Source organism: Urocitellus parryii, chromosome 8 (genome assembly GCF_045843805.1).
Source record: "Urocitellus parryii isolate mUroPar1 chromosome 8, mUroPar1.hap1, whole genome shotgun sequence".
Taxonomy (NCBI): Eukaryota; Metazoa; Chordata; class Mammalia; order Rodentia; family Sciuridae; genus Urocitellus; species Urocitellus parryii.
The window spans coordinates 81,432,346-81,452,430 of NC_135538.1; the positions used below are offsets into that span (position 1 = coordinate 81,432,346).

At 35.1% G+C, this 20,085-nt stretch overlaps 1 protein-coding gene across 1 annotated transcript in view; it reads left to right on the top strand.

Moving 5' to 3' along the window:
- Window positions 1-2,148: 2,148 nt before the first annotated feature.
- Window positions 2,149-20,085, top strand: part of Impg1 (interphotoreceptor matrix proteoglycan 1) — a 148,155-nt gene continuing 130,218 nt past the window's right edge. The window contains exon 1 of the mRNA XM_077802128.1: window positions 2,149-2,215. Within this exon, the coding sequence (XP_077658254.1) occupies window positions 2,149-2,215 (67 nt within the window). The remainder of the gene's footprint in view (window positions 2,216-20,085) is intronic.

Here is a 20,085-nt window from a genome sequence, read left to right on the forward strand (position 1 = left end):
GGTGGGAAAAGCCCCAAGATAATTGTAAGTGCAATTCCTCAGATGACTGCTGAGAACCATGACAAGAAATTAAACAATACATAGAGGAGGGGGTTAAAAAGCCCCAGGAAAGACAATCTGAAGTGTTTAACTACATGAAGAGAAAATTTACACATGTAAGGTAATATGTGGGGATAATTTAATGTTTTTCATTCAGAAAATGAAGAAAAAAATTTTAATATGAGAAAATTGCAAAAGGCATCAGGGGCAGATTAGTTGTTGAGAGTATAAGTTCAGGGAAGGAGGCATGGGAGCAGGAAAGATGGTGGAATGAGATGGACATTATTACCCTAGGTACATGTATGACTGCACATATGGTGCGATGCTATATCGTGTACAGAGAAATGAAAAATGTTGTGCTGTGATTGTATACACTGAATCAAAATGCTGCTGACATATATACCTAATTAAAATAAAGAATACATTTTTAAAAAATAGTATAAATTCTTCATAAAAGGATGAAATCTTATCATTTACAGCAATATGGATGGCCTGGAAGACATTATGTTAAGTGAAACAAACCAGGCACAGAAAGACAATTACTACATGTTATCACTTGTATGTAGAAGCTTACAAAAATAGATCTTTTAGAAATACAGAGTAGAATAGTGGCTACCAGAAGCTGAGAAGAGGCAGGGGTAGAAAAAAGTGCTGGGAAAGGATGGATAATAGAAGTGCAAATGGACAGGAGGAATAACTTCTAATATCCTATAACACGGTAGGTTGACCATGGTTGATAATAATTATGTATTTCAAAATAACTAGTAGAGAGGATTTTGAATGTTCCCACATAAAGAATTTATAATGTTTGAGGTAATTAATATGCCAGCTATTCTGATCTGATCATTATATATCATACACTTGTGTTGAAATACCAACACTGTATCCCAGAAAATATTCAATTACTATATGTCAACTAAAAAATTTTTAAGTGTAGGCTCTTGAACCAAACTCTTTGAATTCAACCCCTGACTCTGCCACATACACCTAATTTTCCTCAAATGTAAAACAGAGATAATAGTACATTTACCTTGTATGTTGTATTGATACATATATGGATAATCTATAGAAATCTCTAAAAACAGTGTCTGTCCACAACACAAGAGCTCAATAGTAATTGCAGTATGCTTTATGTTTCGGGTATATCTAACATGCATGCAGTCACGATAATGCAAAACTGAATATTCAATAAAGTGAAAATACACTGATAGCGAGGGAGAAAGATGAAAGGATGATGTGACAATTGAGACCTTATACTGAGTAAAAAGGGTGTGTAGAAGGAAAAATTCTCAATTCCCTTATCTAATAATACCTAAAAGTGATCATCCCCAAAATAGTAATAGTAGTGTACTGTGTAGAATTACAAATCAGAAGATTAGAAGAATTAACTTAAAGAATTAAAAAGAATTCCTTTGAATGGAGAAATGAAGAGAAGGCAGGCACATTTTTCATGATTTAAAAAAACATTAGACTCCTTGAACTCTGTGCATGAACAGATTTTAAAAATGAAACCAGAATTTAACCAAAAATAAATCCATCTGTATGTAATACCAGATAGAAAGTGATTTACAAAGCAGAATGGTAGCAGCTTTGCTATCTGTAGATAATAACACATTGAATAAACATATACTTCCAGGGATAGCAATTAAGCTCCTTCTATGATTGATTCTTGGACATGTCATTTTGGGAAACATCTGACCCCAACTGCTAGCCTTCTTCTATATTTGGAGGGACTTTCCTAGCTCTCTGTGTCACTGTGACAGGTGAATAACTAGGAAAAAAAAAAGTCTGCCTGTGGACACTTGTTTAAAATGCTAGAGCTGGGCTGACAGATGCTCCTCCAGAAGGTTAATGAGATAAAGGTTCCTCCAGCTGGCTCATAAGCAGAGATTACACCTGAGTGGAAGATCAGCGGATTATTCCAGAAACAGACACTGCTGCATGCTCTTCATAAATTAGCACCCTCATAAAGATAAATCAAAAAGGTTATTTTCACTCAGCTGGCACCAACATTTAATTATTTTTTTCATCCTTCTGTCATTTTATTTCTTTTAATGAAATTTGGGGGTGTTCTGTAATTTTCAGAATTACCAATACACAAAAGCCAGAATGTATTTGGAGACTAAAAGGGCTATTTTTGTTATTTGGATTTTTCTTCAAGTTCAAGGAAACAAAGGTAAGTTATTTAAACATTTCTTTATTTTTAAAATTGTCTATCTATAAAAATCTATTTATAGAAGTGAATATTCAGAAACAACAAAGTTACTACTAAATTTTAGAGGGTGAATAGAAGGCAGGTTCTGAATAATAACTGATTAACTAGTTGGTTAGTTGATTCATTGATTATTAGAAAGGATAGTTAATGATGATTTAATGTTTACTACACAATCTTAAATGTGATTTGTGTTAACAAAATAGCAGAGATTAATGCATCCTTTTCGCCATTATAAAAAATGCAAATTCATATCATTAATATCAATAACATTAGTAGGTCTGTGAAATCAATCCCATTTATCCACCTAAATTCAACATACAAAACCTAAAATTGAAATTAATTATAAGACATTTATGATCAGACCAAAATGCATTTCCTAACTTCTCTCAATTAAATCATGAATTGTTTCCCCTTAGAAAATAGCCAAGCGTGTTTCATCTCCAGTGTTCATAATGGCAATCCTAGAAACTTCGTTGTTTTTGAGGTTATATGAAGAGAACTAGACAATATAGGTTCTTGTGGTGAAGCTTTACCTGAATTTGAAATGAAACCAAGGCACAAAACAGGCATATAAGAAAAATAATGTGTTTTATTTTTTAAAAAACATGTCAAAGTCTTGATTTTTTAAAAAATAACCCTTATCGTTACAACATAATATTTTTAAGCTGCTTGAAATCAATAATGTTAGGTTCTTCTTTAAGGATAACATTAAAACACTCAATGAACATTTTGATTACAGTATTGGTTTTGAAATGTCTATGGAAAAAAATTTTTTAAATATGTATTGCAAATTAAGTCAAAAATAACTGTGATTCTATCCGTTATTTTATACTTAATTATATACTTATTTTATACTTAATTTCTCTTAATCTGCATTTGGAGGGAGAAAATTTTTCTGGAAAAGATCATATTAAGTTTCCTTCAAAGTTTCCTTCATGTTCTGTTACATATAAATGATAGGGGATGAAGCAAAACTTTATTTACCTTTTAATTATCAATTATATATAATGGGTTTTTGTTGTTGTTGTTTTAATACTTTTTTAATTTTAGATGGACACAATAACTTCATTTATTTATATGTGGTGCTGAGGATTGAACCTAGTGCCTCACATGTGCTCGGCAGGCTCTCTACAACTGAACTATAACCCTAGCCCCTCTATAATATTTATGAAAACATTTTGATTAAAAACAAATGACTATATTTCAGGATCCTAAGATTAAACTAATGAAGCAAACCAATTTGTCTGTTTGATGAACTTGACCAGGCAAATAAGATTTGCAATTTTTTATATGTTTGCTTAATTATATTAACTAATTTATTTTTTTCCATTTTCATGTATATTGGCCATTATACATAATTACAAATAGCATAATTTCACATATAACAAGTTAAATTTTAAAAACTCATCAAAAAATTACAATTTGTTTTATGCCAACTTCTATCAAAAAATGTGCTCTAATTGCATAATAAAAAGTGCTAACATGTTATTAGTTTTGGACTTTTTATTACACAAGCATCTAAGATCGTGAATATCTGTTAATTTCAATTAGTGAGGTCTACTTTAATCAGAGTTTATGTACTTCAGGCAGACTGGTTTCTTATTTGTGACTAATTAAATGTCATGATTATATTTACATAGAAAATAGTTTGGGGGAGAAAAATGAGGGTTCAATTCAATACAACTAGGTGCTAAGCATAAAAATTGAGTATTTAGATAAACTCAAATGTTTCTTTTTAAAAAATTACAGATTTGAAAAATCAAAGAGATATTTTCTAAATCACCCATAGTATTTCCATCCAAATATAATCTACACAGGGACCTCAGTGTTTCCTCAGTTTCTTTTCTAGGTATGCTTCTTTTCTACATGATTGTTGCTCTATCACACACAATTTTATATAAGGCTTTTTACAGTTTTATTAGATTATGTGAATTTCTACATTGCTTTCTAGCTTTGACAAACATCATTTGATTGGCTGCCTACTGTTCCCTTCTATAGATATATCAAGATTTGTTCTATCCAAATATTTAACAAAAGAGAACTAATTATTTCTAATTATTCTGTTATTATGAATAATATTACAATAAATAGCTTTGGGTATATATATATCAGTAATCAAAACTTAACATAAGTTTACTAAAATAAAATTATTAGATCAAAACAATATAAACAGGGGCTGGGGATGTGGCTCAAGCGGTAGCGCGCTCGCCTGGCATGCGTGCAGCCCGGGTTCAATCCTCAGCACCACAGACAAACAAAGATGTTGTGTCCGCTGAAAACTAAAAAATAAATATCAAAATTCTCTCTCTCTCTCTCTCTCTCAAAAAAAAAAAACCCCAATATAAACAGTTTTGTGGCATTTATTCATATTGATAAATTGCTTCTAAAAGTTTTCTAACATCCTTCAGTGATTTTTCCCAGTTTGATTCAAGAATGCTTACCATGTACACAATACTGTGCTAGACACAAAAAACAAAAGAGATTTAAAAACTTGCCAGTTTTCTTTGGAGATTCTGAATGTAGTTTTTCCATAGACCACAAAGGTGGAATGGATTTGATTTCAAAACATTCATTAAATAAAATTGTTTCAGCATCAAAAAAGATACTTCAAATTTTCAAAACACTATTTCACTTCATCAACACCAAGTCTCCTGTATTTTGGACAAATAACAAGGATGCCAGTTCCATGTGATATATGTGGCACTGCTTTGTGCTCTTACCTTTCTTTTTCATATAAATCATTTCATTTCATTTCTTGTGGCATTCAATGTGTGGGAGAAAGAGAAAAGAGAAAACCCACTGTTGGCAAGTCCTAAAAATGGAAATGGTGTTTATCTTAGTGTGTGCCTTTTGCATTACATTTGGCTATACTAAATGAAACCTTTAACAAAGTTATTATTAGTTCATCCAAGTTGGATAATTATTTTAGTGGCTGAAAATGTCAGGAAATTTGCATTTGAAGATACTCCACTTCTTACTAATCCTGTTCTATTGGGAAATGCTCTCATTTCATAAAATTGTCCAGGAAGGTATTTTCTCTCATTGTTGCTCCATTAACAAAGAACATGGCTTCATTTGTATACCTGAGATAGCTGCCCAACGGCAGTAGCATTAACTGTGCAGCTCCTGTATCTAATTTGTCTGAGCTACAGTCTCAGGACAGTGAAATTCAAAAGTTCGAAGGCAGATTGTTTTGCTCAATTATATCTGAAAAGATGTTCTTAAAATTGAAGCTGTGTAAATTAGGGATGCTGAACAAACTGTGGCAATACACCTGAAACTATTCAATTGTATACTTACTTTAAAATTAAAAAGAAATGGCTGCCTTTTGGCCCATGTGCGTGTATCACTGATCACATTAGAGGACTTTTGTATGTGTAAGCTAATTAGACAAGGCTGACGTGACCTACTACTTTCTTGGCCATTTCTGTCAATCATGAGGGTGCAACCACCTTAACAATCAACTGGATTTGCATCCTAATTATCTTTAGAAACTCAAATCCTACGTACATTGGTGCCACAATCGTTTTCACAGTTGTTGTGCTATTTTCAAATAATCCACCTGAGACAACAAAGTTTGTTTTTTACAATAGTTTCTAGGTTTATATTATAATTCAATATATATGTTTTAATGACCATAATAAAATGCTGACCTCATTACTGCACTGTGAAATATCAGACTACCTTATCCCTGAGGTCTCTATCCACACTACCACTTTTTGCTTAAGGGTCGGAAAGATAGTTCTGCAGTCCTGCAGGCTTTAGAATCACAGAAAGCAGAATTTCTGACCAAAATGTGAGTTTCAACATCCCAAAGGAGAGTTTTCAACAACCATGGACTCTAAGCTCAGTGTCTGAGATCTTTTCATCCAAGACTAGGTAGGATTCCAGCCCCACAAGACAAGAGCACCAAGTCAGATGGAACCATTTTAATAAAGTAGGAGGGTGTGCTCTTTGCTCTGGGTCCAAGGCAAACTGCATGCCAAAGCTCATCTTACAATGAGTTGATGAGGTTGAGTGGCATAGCCATGGCAATGAGAATTCAAATATGGAAATGCTGCTGTCAAGCTGGGAACTGCAGCATGCACCACTATAATTATTTATTGAGAATGTTCTCCCACTGCTGTGCCTCTCTTCCAGCCACAGTGAATGTAGGAAGAATACGAAAAGCTGTAGAACAGCAATGCTGCTTCTAAGCATGTAATTGTATTCAGGAGATAAATAGGTTCCCATTTACATTCAGTTATTCTCAAGGAAATGGTGTCTTTCTGTGTGCTTTTGTAAAGCCATCTTAATTCATGCCAACGTAGTTTTCTTTATTCAGTCATCTTAAGTATTTTCATCACAGCTGGCATCTATTTTCATAATAGCCCCCAGGAGAAAGGTTAAAGAAAGCAAAACCAAAAGGAATTTTGCAAAGATATGTCAGAACCTCAAATTTAAAGAAAAGTTTTCACTTCAGAAAGACTAACTCTATTCAGAAAATAACATGTATAGGGCTAATTTTTCCATCTAAGGTTTTTACTGCATTAATAAATAAACAAAAGTCATATTTAATTAAGCTGAACTGTGAAACCCAATGGCATTATTATTAACCCATTGTACTTGGATCAGTTCAGACCTCATCAAAACGTTTTGTACACAGCGATCATGTTAATAAATGCTTAATTTGCTTTAATACGTTTCTCTTTGATTACTGACATATACACACAAGCTAATTTTATTAATCTTGTGTCTTAATATTTCTCTGGGTGATGAGCACTGTGCTCATTTATAAGGCAGAAAGTGGTAAGTATTTTTTAAGGTAGGAGAGAGAAAACCAAAGCTGAGAACCGAGCAGTGTCCGGTTCTATCTTGTGTCTACTTAGTCTAACATCAGTCCAATATAATATTACGAATGAAAGTAATATGATTTTTAGTACTTTATTTTTGGTACTTGGAATTGAACCCGGGGGTGTTTAACCACTGAGCCACATCCCAAGCCCTTTTTTTATATTTTATTTAGAGACAGGTCTCGCTGAGTTACTTACCTCACTAAGTTGCTGAGACTGGCTTTGAACTTGCAATCCACCTGCCTCAGCCTCCCTATTAATTAAAAAAACAACTTTCCTCTGCTACCACCAGATGATGGTTGGTTTGGGGCCATTTCTAACATCTATTTTTCATGAATATCTCAGAATACCTGGTCATGTTCTTCAGCTCTACCTTGGAAATGGACGTACCTGTCTTAGGACTTCTACTCTTCATTAGAAAAAAAGATGTGATATTTTGAACTCCACAAATCATGGTGTTTTTTTTTTTAAAGCCCATCATTAAGATCTCAGTTTAGTGGTAATTTACTTAAGATTGTGTCACATATTTCCAGGCCGTAACTTTCCTAATGAATGTTTTACGAAACAGTGGGAAAAACTTCTAAAACAAAAAAATAAGAACATCCTCATCTAAACACTAAAATTTCACCTCAAGTTCACAACATGTTTGGCCTCTGGAGATATCAAATTCTGAAACACTCCTTTTTAATGATTTCTCTTTCTTCCTTCTATTATATCTAATCCTATTCTCATCAGAATAATCCAATCCCTCAGGCAGTTGCTCCAGTTCTTCAGCCCATCCTGGTCTCAGTGTGCTGCACATTAACCCTAGAACCTATTATGGGCTCCTGAGCAATTCTCAGTGGTCTTTCTGTTTGTATGATATGAACCTTAGTCCTTGACCTCTCCCTTCTATTTCGTTAATTCTACTTGGGAAAACTTTACCTTTCACTTTTTCTATGATCTGAGCTGCCAACTATTTTTAGAGTGCCAAATAGAATGCTTGCATGAAGAAAATCAATGCGCTATTAACTTATTACCTTATCCTATATGCAATTCTATCATCATCGGATTCCTTGACTTAGTTCCCTAAAGAGATTCCCAAACCTTCCCTCTCACCTGAGTCTACCACCAGATTTCTCTCTTTCACAGAAGCAGTGATAGCAGCAGAGTTCAGAGCAAAAGCTCTCAGGCTTGCACAGAACTACATTCTGCCCGGAACACTCTGTCACTCACTCTGTGATCCGGGCAAATTGCTCAACCTCATACATTACTCATTCTTATGGTTTCCTCATCTATAAAATAGGAATAATAATAGCAGTGAATACCTCAAAAGAGCTAACGCTTTTAGTGAGACATCTGGTACAACAAAGTTCAAAACGTGCTGACTCCTAAAATGGATATGATGACTACCACTACTGCCATTGTCCTATCACCTCCTCCTACGTACTGAGAAGATTGAGTCACTTGACTTCCTTCCCCTTGTCCTTTCTACTTCAAAGTTTCTCTGAATCTATCCAAACTCTTCTCATTCTCTTGTATTTCAGAGAAAATTAATTTCATGTCTTTGCTAATGTTATTTCTACTTATGATATTAACTACACTCACCACCAATTCCCTTTAGACCTTCCCCTGCCAGTCTCCTTTTCTGTTGACTTTATTTCCCAGACTAAAAGGTTTCATGTAACCATTTCGACATTCATTTAAAACTCCAGTGCTGAGGTTCTACCTTTGATGATTCTAATCTCATTGATCTAAGATGGAATCCAAGATGGAATATTTACTAAAATTATCTAGATGATTCAGGATAATATCATTCTTAATAAGAAGAAGCATTAGTACCCTTCTGGAAAGATACTATATGTGGGTCATCATTTGATGAACCACCAGGGGATTTGTTTTAATCTGATTTTTTAAAATAAATATATCACATAGCTTTGCTATCTATATACCACCTTCTGCTTAAAAAAAGAAAAGGAAAGAAAAGAACATCAAAAGCCTCCCCAACACCTTCAGAATAAATTCTACTATTGAGTATACATTTAAGGGAGCTAAAACCAATATGTCAAAGTGATATCTACACTCCCATGTTTTTTGTAACACTATTCAATAGCCAAGATAGAAACAAACTAAGTGTCCCTCAATGTTGAATCAATGAAGAAAATTTGTTATATACACACAATGAGATACTATTCATTCATAAAAAGTATAGAAACTTGATATTTTCAACCATATGAAAGAACTTGGAGAACAATTTGTTTCAAATCCTCACCTACACTTGGTGTTGCTTAACTTTATTTTTTAATAAATAAATTATATTATTTTATTATAAATAACATTAGAGGATGAAATATTATAAATGTTATCTCATTGAGGTTTTTAATTTATATTGCTCATTTACTAATTAAATATATTATTACATTATAAATTGATGTAAAATAAATTAAACTAATGAGGTTAAATGCATTTTCATATATTTTGGGTCCATTATGTTTCCCCTCCTAGAAAATACAGAAGCAAGTGTTTAGTCCACTTTTTACTAGAATGTTTAGGATGTCTTTTCTTATTGATTTAGAGGCATTTTTTAAAAATATTTTGCAGCTACATGTCTTTCAAATATCATCTTCCAGTCTGTAGCTTATCTTCTTTATAAATTTATTTATTTTAATTAGGTATATATGACAGCAGAATTGATTCATTGTATACAACTTTATGTTTCTATGGTTGTGCACAATGTAGTGTCACACAATATGTGCAGTCATAAATGTACCTAGGGTAATGAAGTCCATCTCATTCCACCATCTTTCCTGCCCCCATGCACCATCCCCACCCTCCCTTCCCTTTTCCCAATAAAAGATCCTCCATTTTTCTCATGCCTTCCCTCCCCACTGTGTATCAGCATCCACTTATCAGAGAGAACATTCGGCATTTGTTTTTTGGGGATTGGCTTACTTACCAGCATGATATTCTCCAACTCCATCCATTTACCTGCAAATGCCATAATTTTATTCTCTTTTAATGCTGAGTAATATTCCATTGTGTATATATACCACAGTTTCTTTATCCATTCATCTATTGAAGGGCATCTAGGTTGCTTTCACAGTTTAGCTTATTGTGAATTGAGATATTATAAACATCCATGTGGCTCGTTTACTATAGTATGCTAATTTTAAGTCCTTTGTATATAGTCCAAGGAGTGGGATAGGTGGGTCAAATGGTGGTTTCATTCCAAGTTTTCTAAGGAACCTCCATTCCATACTGCTTGCCAGATGTAGCTTATCTTCTTATTTTGTTACTAGTATTCTTTCATGGACAGGGATTATTAATAATAAATCAGCCTTTTTAATTCAGGGTTTGGTTTGGTTTGGTTGTTTTGTCTTAAGAAATCCTTGCCTATTTCAAAAATCACAAAAAAATACTCCTCAATATTATCTTATAAAAGTTGTATAGGTTTGCCCTTTACATTTAAGTCCTTTAAATTTAATCTTGTGTTTGTGTCTATGTGTCTGCTGTGAAGAAATAACTTTTAGTATATACAGTCAATTGAGTATCATTCACTGGATAGTTCTTCTCTACCATGCCCTTCTGTCATAAACATGTCAGCCCATCCATTCCATTTTGTTACCTGCTGCAGTCTGGCTGGGCACAATTCAGGAGCCACTTGTCAAAAGAAACACACTTTATTTTCAGAACCACACAGGCCAAACAAAACAGCTCCTCAGGAAAAACCCTCAGAGCCCAACTGCCACAACCGGCTTCCCACAAGCCTCTCTCCTCCACAAGCCTCTCCACCTCCCACAATCCTCCTGCTCTTGAGGCCGATTGGCTGGGTCACGTGGGCGGAGCCAAAAAAGCCCCCCAATGAACAGCTCCGTGGTCTGAAGGGGCAGGGAAACAGCCCAATGAGCATCACCGCAGAGGAGCCAATCAGCTAGATGTTGCTAGGGCCGCTGTGAGCCAATCATCAGCTGGCAGTCTGAAAGGGCGGGGAAACAGCCCAATGAGCATCACCACAGAGGAGCCAATCAGCTAGATGTTGCTGGGGCGGCTGTGAGCCAATCATCAGCTGGCAGTCTAAAAGTTTGCTGGGGCCCCTTCGGCTGTGGCTCTCAACATCTCCCCCTCTCTGTTTAAACAACAAACATGTGGCTTAGGGACCGTGCCTGCCTTAGGTTGTCCAATAGTACATATGGTCCTTACCCGTTATTGGATGAGCTGACCTCAAGGCGTCAGCCTCCTGTCTTAGGTTGGTATCATTGCAATTGGATCTTACCCATCACTGACTACCGGTCCAGTATACAGCCACACCTGTGGAGAGGTCTGAACGATCATGACAAGCAGAAGGAAGGAAGATACACCAAGCCAATTGACGGCTCCTTTTGGGAAAATTGTACCACTGATGACATCATCAGCAAAAATACCCCAACACTACCACAAGTCGCTGCACCAACAGATAGTTCACAAGGCATACAGCTGAGTTCACAATGCATACAAGTGATACATAGTCCAGGCAAGTTCTGCAAGCAGTTCAGTGATGGCTATTGCAGAAGCTGTAGATTGGTTTTATCTTTGTCTTCACCAGCACTGGGATGAAGATAGGAATTCTGGCAATAATGGCTAAAGAAAAAATTATGTAACATTCCAGAAGGCACTAAAAGAAAACAATTTTCTTAACAATTTACATTATCTTGAAGAGAATTATTAAATATAATGAAAAGGAAAGGTTAAAGTAAAAAAACAGATTTGTTAACCTCCTTTTTTGTTCATATATTAAAACAATCCTCAACAGCTGTTTACCCAATTTAAATTAAACCATTTAAATCACGTGAATAAAAAAAATATTTGGATCCATTTTTTCATGAGCACTCATCATATATGATATATGGACATACGTACATTCAAACATATAACAGAAAACACAAGTGTGCACACATAATATTATACATACAACACATAACATAATAGTAAAGGCCTTATAAATTGTTTTGTTTGTTTGTTTATTTGGGGGGGATTTGGGGGGGGGGTTGTTTGTTTTTTCCCAGTCTTTACTATGAAGATTTTCCAAGTCAAGTGAAAAGTCATTCATTTCCAAATTACCAACAAATTCAAAGAATTAACAAAACATGTTTTTTTCTGGGCATGTCAGCAAAAGCCCAAATTAATTTTTTAAAATGGGTCATTTCTTAGTATTAGTCACTCTAGATCTTAGTGTCCCCTCCACCATTGCACGTGTTCACACACAAACACAGAACATAAACTCAGTTCTTGGGAGCTTTCCAAACCTAAGTTAGACTTGGAACTAGCTAGACTAACAAGTCTTCTGCCAAATAATGACCTGCAATTTCTTCCCTCATCTTTATTATTTTATTTTTTTCTACTCAACATCCAATTTACTTTGCCATCTTTGTTCTAATTTTTTGAAATGCAAACTTAGTTAGTTGGTATTACATTCTTCTCCTTTTCAAAAAAAAAATTTCTACACATTTCTTTAACTGCATCTTTCAACATTTAAAAGATCATATATTGAACTTATATCATGGAGTTTGAAATATTTTCTAATTTTAAATTCTTTTGTAACCCATGTTATTTAGAAATGTGTTTTTTAATTTCCACATATTTGTTGTGTTCATGGGGATCTTGTTATTGTTCTATACTTCAGTTTTATTGTAAAAGAGAACATATTCTGTATAACTTGATTCATTTTAAATTTGAAGATGATTTTATGACCTAGAATATATAATATATCTTGGTAAACATACCATGTGCACTTGAAAATAATATGCATTCTTCAATCAAAGAACATAGGATTCTATAAATTTAAATTTGATCAGCTATTGTATGATTCAGATGAATTGTGTTGTTTTCTAATTTTTCCTATTCCTTCTATATATTGAAAAAGAAGTGTTGAAATCTTTCTAATATAATTCTGGGATTATTTATTTCATCCTTTAATTCTATTGATTTTGCTTCTTACATTTGAGATTTTGATATTAGCTAAATACATATTTGGTTTTTTTTTCACTTACATGTGGAATTTATTTTTTTAATTTTTTATTATTATTATTGGTTGTTCCAAAACATTACCAAGCTCATGATATATCATCTTTCATACATTTGACTCAATTGGGTTATGAACTCCCATTTTTAGCCCCAAAACAAATTGCAGAATCACATCGGTTACACACTCACGTTTTTACATAATGGCATATTAGTGACTATTGTATTCTGCTGCCTTTCCTATCCCCTACTATCCCCCCTCCCCTCCCTTCCCATCTTCCCTCTCTACTTCATCTGCTGTTGTTCAATTCTCTCCCTTGTTTCCCCCCCTTTCCCCTCACAACCTCTTCTATGTAATTTTGTATAACTTTGAGGGTCTCCTTCCATTTCCATATGCTTTCCCTTCTCTCTCCCTTTCTCTCCCCCCACTCGTCTTTGTTTAATGTTAATCTTTTCCTCATGCTCTTCCTCCCTGTTCTGTTCTTAGTTGCTCTCTTTATATCAAAGAAGACATTTGGCAATTGTTTTTTAAGGATTGGCTAGCTTCGCTTAGCATAATCTGTTCTAATGCCATCCATTTCCCTGCAAATTCTATGATTTCGTCATTTTTTAGTGCTGCGTAATACTCCATTGTGTATAGATGCCACATTTTTTTTATCCATTCATCTATTGAAGGGCATCTAGGTTGGTTCCACAGTCTAGCTATTGTGAATTGTGCCGCTATGATCATTGATGTGGTAGTATCCCTATAGTACACTCTTTTAAGATCCTCAGGGAATAGTCCAAGAAGGGCGACAGCTGGGTCAAATGGTGGTTCCATTCCGAACTTTCCCAGGAATCTCCATACTGCTTTCCAAATTGGCCACACCAATTTGGAGTCCCACCAGCAGTGTACAAGTGTACCCTTTTCCCCACATCCTCGCCAACACTTATTGTTGTTTGACTTCATAATGGCTGCCAATCTTACTGGAGTGAGATGGTATCTTAGGGTGGTTTTGATTTTCATTTCTCTGACTGTTAGAGATGGTGAGCATTTTTCATGTACTTATTGATTGATTGTATGTCCTCGTCTGTGAAGTGTCATAACTTTTTACAGGTGAAATCTCCATTGCAATGTTTAAAAACTCTATAGTCAAAAAAATAGAACTGATCAGCAAAACATTAACCTAGGTCTGTATGAGCTCAAAAAACAAAATAGAACTTCATGATATGGCAAAGGGCAATAATAAAATAGATATTGAAAAAAGTTTCCTGGTTCAGCCAGATGTAAGGATAGCCAAACTGGAGTTTTGGATATCAGTTTTTATGGATTTGAGCCAAATCATCTTCTTTTTGGTCTGTAGAAATCGCTTTAGTTAAGCTCTCTGGAATCCAAATCGGCTGCTGTTCTCCCTGTGGAAACACACAAACAGACCCCCAACTCCAGACAATTACTGGGTCAGGACCTTTCCATTGTCCTGTTAGAATATCCTTCCAAAGTACCTTGGGCTTATGTACATTTTTTGGACACATATGCCTTTCTGCAGCACTAAACCTTGATGAATCCAAATTTTAAAAGTTTAGAGTAAAAAGGGTTATTTTAAGTTTATCTTTGAGGAATATATACCCCTTCCCAATTCCTTCTTTTTGCTTTAATAAGTACATTTTAATAGTTTGATGAGCTCCTTCAACTATGCCTTGTCCCTGTGGATTGTATGGGATTCCTGTTATATGAGTAATACCAAAAGATGAGCAAAATTGTTTAAAAGAGGTAGAAGTACAACCAGGGGCATTATCTGTTTTTAACTGTTTTGGAATGCCCACAGTGGCAAAATTTTGTAAGCAATGAGCTATAACATCTTTAGTTTTTTCTCCGGGATGAAGGGAGCCCATCAAAAATCCAGAAGAAGTATCAACTGTAACATGCAAATATTTTAATTTTCCAAATTCTGGCAAGTGTGTGACGTCCATCTGCCAAATATGGTTAGGTATCAATCCTCTAGGATTGACTCCAAGATTAACTTGTGGTAAAAAGGTCACACAATATTGACATTGTTTTATTGTTTGTCTAGCTTGTTCCTTAGTTATTTTAAAATGCTTTTGTAAAGTATTAGCATTGACATGGAACCTTTTATGAAAATTTATAGCTTCTTCTAGTGTAGATAAAATATGTATGTCATGTGTAGTTTTATCTGCTAAATCATTGCCCAAACTAAGGGCTCCAGGCAATCCTGTATGTGCCCTGATATGTCCTATAAAGAATGGATCTTTTCTGTCCCAGATTAGACTTTGTATAGTGGAAAGAAAAGAGAAAACAGTAGAGGAAGGGGAAATCCTACCAGCATCTTCAGGGGATACTATAGCATTAACTATATACTGACTATTGGAAAATAAATTAAAAACAGAATCTTTAAACATCACAAAAGCTTGTAATACTGCATTAAGCTCTACGTTTTGAGCTGATTGTTTGGGTACTAAAAATGTAAAAGTTTGATCAGGTGTAACTATTGCTTCTGTACCATTATTTGACCCATCAGTGAATATATTTGGAGCATTCATGATAGGTGTTTTTCTTGTCATTTTTGGAAAAATTACAGGATGCGATGACCAAAAAGACAATAAAGGATTAGATGGTAAGTGGTTATCAAATGAAACATTAGATTTGCACATGATTATTGCCCAAGTATTTAACTCATTAGCTAATTCATCAATTTGATTCATAGTATATGGAGTAATAATTTTATTGGGAGACATTCCAAACACTCCCTTTGCTGCTTTTATTCCTTTGAGTATTAATTGTCCTACAGCCTCAGGATACCTAGCAAGAGTAGTGTTAGGAGAATAAGATAAATGTATCCATAATAATGGACCTTCTTGCCAAAATACTCCTGTAGGAATATTTTTTGTTGGTAGTACAATAAATAATAAAGGCAAACTTATATCAATTCTATACAAATGCATATTTTCCATATATGTTTCAATGATTTTTAATGCCTTTCTTGCTTCAGGCGTTAACATGCGGGGTGAATTTGGATCTGATGGACCTTTTAGGATATCAAATAAAGGTCCCAACTCTCCTGTTGGTATACCTAGATAAGGCCTCATCCAATTTATGTCTCCTAATAACTTTTGAAAGTCGTTAAGTGATTTGAGTTGATCTACTCGTATTTGAATTTTTGGTGGATGGACCGTGGTTCAGGATAATAGAACTCCTAAATAATTAATTGGAAAATTTAATTCTACTTTATATATTGCTATCTCTAGATTATAATTTTTTAATAAGTTTGTAAGTGTGGCATAACATTCTAGCAATGTGTTTTTAGCTTTGTGTGCTAATAATACATCATCCATATAGTGACATATTTGTAGTTCAGGATTTTGATTTCTAAGTGGCTGGATTGCTTTGTTAACATAAATTTGACACATAGTTGGGCTGTTAGCCATCCCTTGAGGGAGTACTTTCCGTTCATATCTCTGATCAGGACCTTCATGATTCAGTGCAGGGATAGTAAATGCAAAACGTGGACTATCCTCAGGATGAATTGGAATTGAAAAAAACAATCTTTAATATATATAACTAAAACATACCAAGTTTTTGGCAAAGCAGACAATTGAGGAATCCCCGATTGAGCAGGTCCCATAATAACCATCTCATTATTAATGGCTCTTAAATCTTGCAATAATCTCCATTTACCAGATTTCTTTTTGATGACAAAAATGGGAGTATTATGGGGAGATACAGAAGGTTGTACATGTCCTTCCGCTAATTGTTGTTTGACCAGATCATGGGCTGCTTGTATCTTTTCTTTAGTCAGGGGCCACTGAGGAACCCATACTGGTCTTTCTGATTTCCAAGTAATTTTTATTGTCTCAGTGGCCCTTTCTGAAAATCCAACTCATGTCTGTCTGTTCCTTGATCTATTTGTATTGGTGCTGCTATACCTTGTTCTTGTTTTTCTAATCTTTTTCCTTTCCTAAAACCTTGTCTAGTCATAATAGTGGGTGAATTTTGATTGATGTTATTTGTTAACGTCAAACCTAATTGATCTAGGACATCTCGTCCCCATAAATTTACGGGAAGATGATCCAATACATATGGCTGTATAGTTCCCTCACATCCTTCAGGATCCTTCCAATCTAATACCATTGCACTTCTATGGGGATTAGTCGCCACTCCTAGGCCTCGAAGCGTTTGAGTGGCTTGTTGTTTTTTTTTTTTTTTTTTTTTTTTTTTTTTTTTTTTTTTTTTTTTATTGGTCGTTCATAACATTACATAGTTCTTAATACATCATATTACACGGTTTGATTCAAGTGGATTATGAACTCCCGCTTTTCCCCCTATACAAATTGCTGTATCACATCAGTTACCCTTCCATTGATTGACATATTGCCTTTCTAGTGTCTGATGTATTCTGCTGTCTGTCCTATTGTCTACTATCCCCCCTCCCCTCCCCTCCCCTCCCCTCCCCTTTTCTCTCTCTACCCCTTCTACTGTAAATCATGTCTTCCATTTGTATTCTCTTGACTTACCCCTCCTTACCTCTTATATGACATTTTGTATAACCCTGAGGATCGCCTTCCATTTCCATGCAATTTCCCTTCTCACTCCCTTTCCCTCCCACCTCTCATCCCTGTTTACTGTAAATATTCTTCTCAAGCTCTTCGTCCCTACCCTGTCCTTGTTTACACCCCTTATATCAAAGGAGTCATTTGGTATTTGTTTTTTAAAGATTGACTAGCTTCACTTAGCATAATCTGCTCTAATGCCATCCATTTCCCTCCAAATTCTATAATTTTGTCATTTTTTAATGCAGAGTAATACTCCATAGTGTATAAATGCCACATTTTTTTATCCATTCATCTATTGAAGGGCATCTAGGCTGGTTCCACAGTCTTGCTATCGTGAATTGAGCTGCTATGAACATCGATGTAGCAGTGTCCCTGTAGCATGCTCTTGTTAGGGCTTTAGGGAATAGACCGAGAAGGGGAATAGCTGGGTCAAATGGTGGTTCCATTCCCAGCTTTCCGAGAAATCTCCATACTGCTTTCCAAATTGGCTGCACCAATTTGCAGTCCCACCAGCAATGAACAAGAGTGCCCTTTTCCCCGCATCCTCTCCAGCACTTATTGTTGTTTGACTTCCTAATGGCTGCCAGTCTTACTGGAGTGAGATGGTATCTTAGGGTAGTTTTGATTTGCATTTCTCTGACTGCTAGCGATGGTGAGCATTTTTTCATGTACTTGTTGATTGATTGTATGTCCTCCTCTGAGAAGTGTCTGTTCAGGTCCTTGGCCCATTTATTGATTGGGTTATTTGTTATCTTATTGTCTAATTTTTTGAGTTCTTTGTATATTCTGGTTATTAGGGCTCTATCTGAAGTGTGTGGAGTAAAGATTTGTTCCCAGGATGTAGGCTCCCTATTTATCTCTCTTATTGTTTCTTTTGCTGAGAAAAAACTTTTTAGTTTGAGTAAGTCCCATTTGTTGATTCTATTTGTTAACTCTAGCGCTATGGGTGTCCTATTGAGGAATTTGGAGCCCGATCCCACAGCGTGTAGATCATAACCAACTTTTTCTTCTATCAGATGCCGTGTCTCTGATTTAATATCAAGCTCCTTGATCCATTTTGAGTTAACTTTTGTGCACGGCGAGAGATAGGGATTCAGATTCATTTTGGTGCAAATGGATTTCCAGTTTTCCCAGCACCATTTGTTGAAGATGCTATCCTTCCTCCATTGCATGCTTTTAGCCCCTTTATCAAAAATAAGATAGTTGTAGTTTTGTGGATTGGTTACTGTGTCCTCTATTCTGTACCATTGGTCCACCCGCCTGTTTTGGTACCAGTACCATGCTGTTTTTGTTACTATTGCTCTGTAGTATAGCTTGAAGTCTGGTATCGCTATACCGCCTGATTCACACTTCCTGCTTAGTATTGTTTTTGCTATTCTGGGTCTTTTATTATTCCATATGAATTTCATGATTCTTTTATCTATTTCTACAAGATATGCTGTTGGGATTTTGATTGGCATTGCATTGAACTTATAGAGAACTTTTGGTAATATCGCCATTTTGATGATGTTAGTTCTGCCTATCCATGAGCAGGGTATGTTTTTCCATCTTCTAAGGTCTTCTTCTATGTCTTTCTTTAGGGTTCTGTAATTTTCATTGTATAAATCTTTCACCTCTTTTGTTAGGTTGATTCCCAAGTATTTTATTTTTTGGGGGGATATTGTGAATGGAGTAGTTGTCCTCATTTCCGTTTCAGAGGATTTGTCGCTCATATACAGGAACGCCTTTGATTTATGCGTGTTGATCTTATATCCTGCCACTTTGCTGAATTCATTTATTAGCTCTAATAGCTTCTTTGTAGACCCTTTTGGGTCTGCTAGGTATAGAATCATATCATCTGCAAATAGTGATAATTTAAGTTCTTCTTTTCCTATTTTTATGCCTTTAATTTCTTTTGACTGTCTAATTGCTCTGGCCAGTGTTTCGAGGACTATGTTGAACAGAAGTGGTGAGAGAGGGCATCCCTGTCTTGTACCAGATCTTAGAGGGAATGCCTTCAATTTTTCTCCATTCAGAATGATGCTGGCCTGTGGCTTATCATAGATTGCTTTTACAATGTTGAGGTATGATCCTGTTATCCCTAATTTTTCTAGCGTTTTGAACATAAAGGGATGCTGTACTTTGTCGAATGCTTTTTCTGCATCTATTGAGATGATCATATGGTTCTTATTTTTAAGTCTATTGATGTGGTGAATAACATTTATTGATTTCCGTATATTAAACCAGCCTTGCATCCCATGGATGAATCCTACTTGATCATGATGTATAATTTTTTTGATATGTATTTGAATCCGATTCGCCAGAATTTTATTGAGGATTTTTGCGTCAAGGTTCATTAGAGATATTGGTCTGTAGTTTTCCTTCTTTGATGTGTCTTTGTCTGGTTTCGGAATCAGGGTGATGTTGGCCTCGTAGAATGAATTTGGAAGTTCTCCCTCTTTTTCTATTTCCTGAAATAGCTTGAAAAGTATTGGT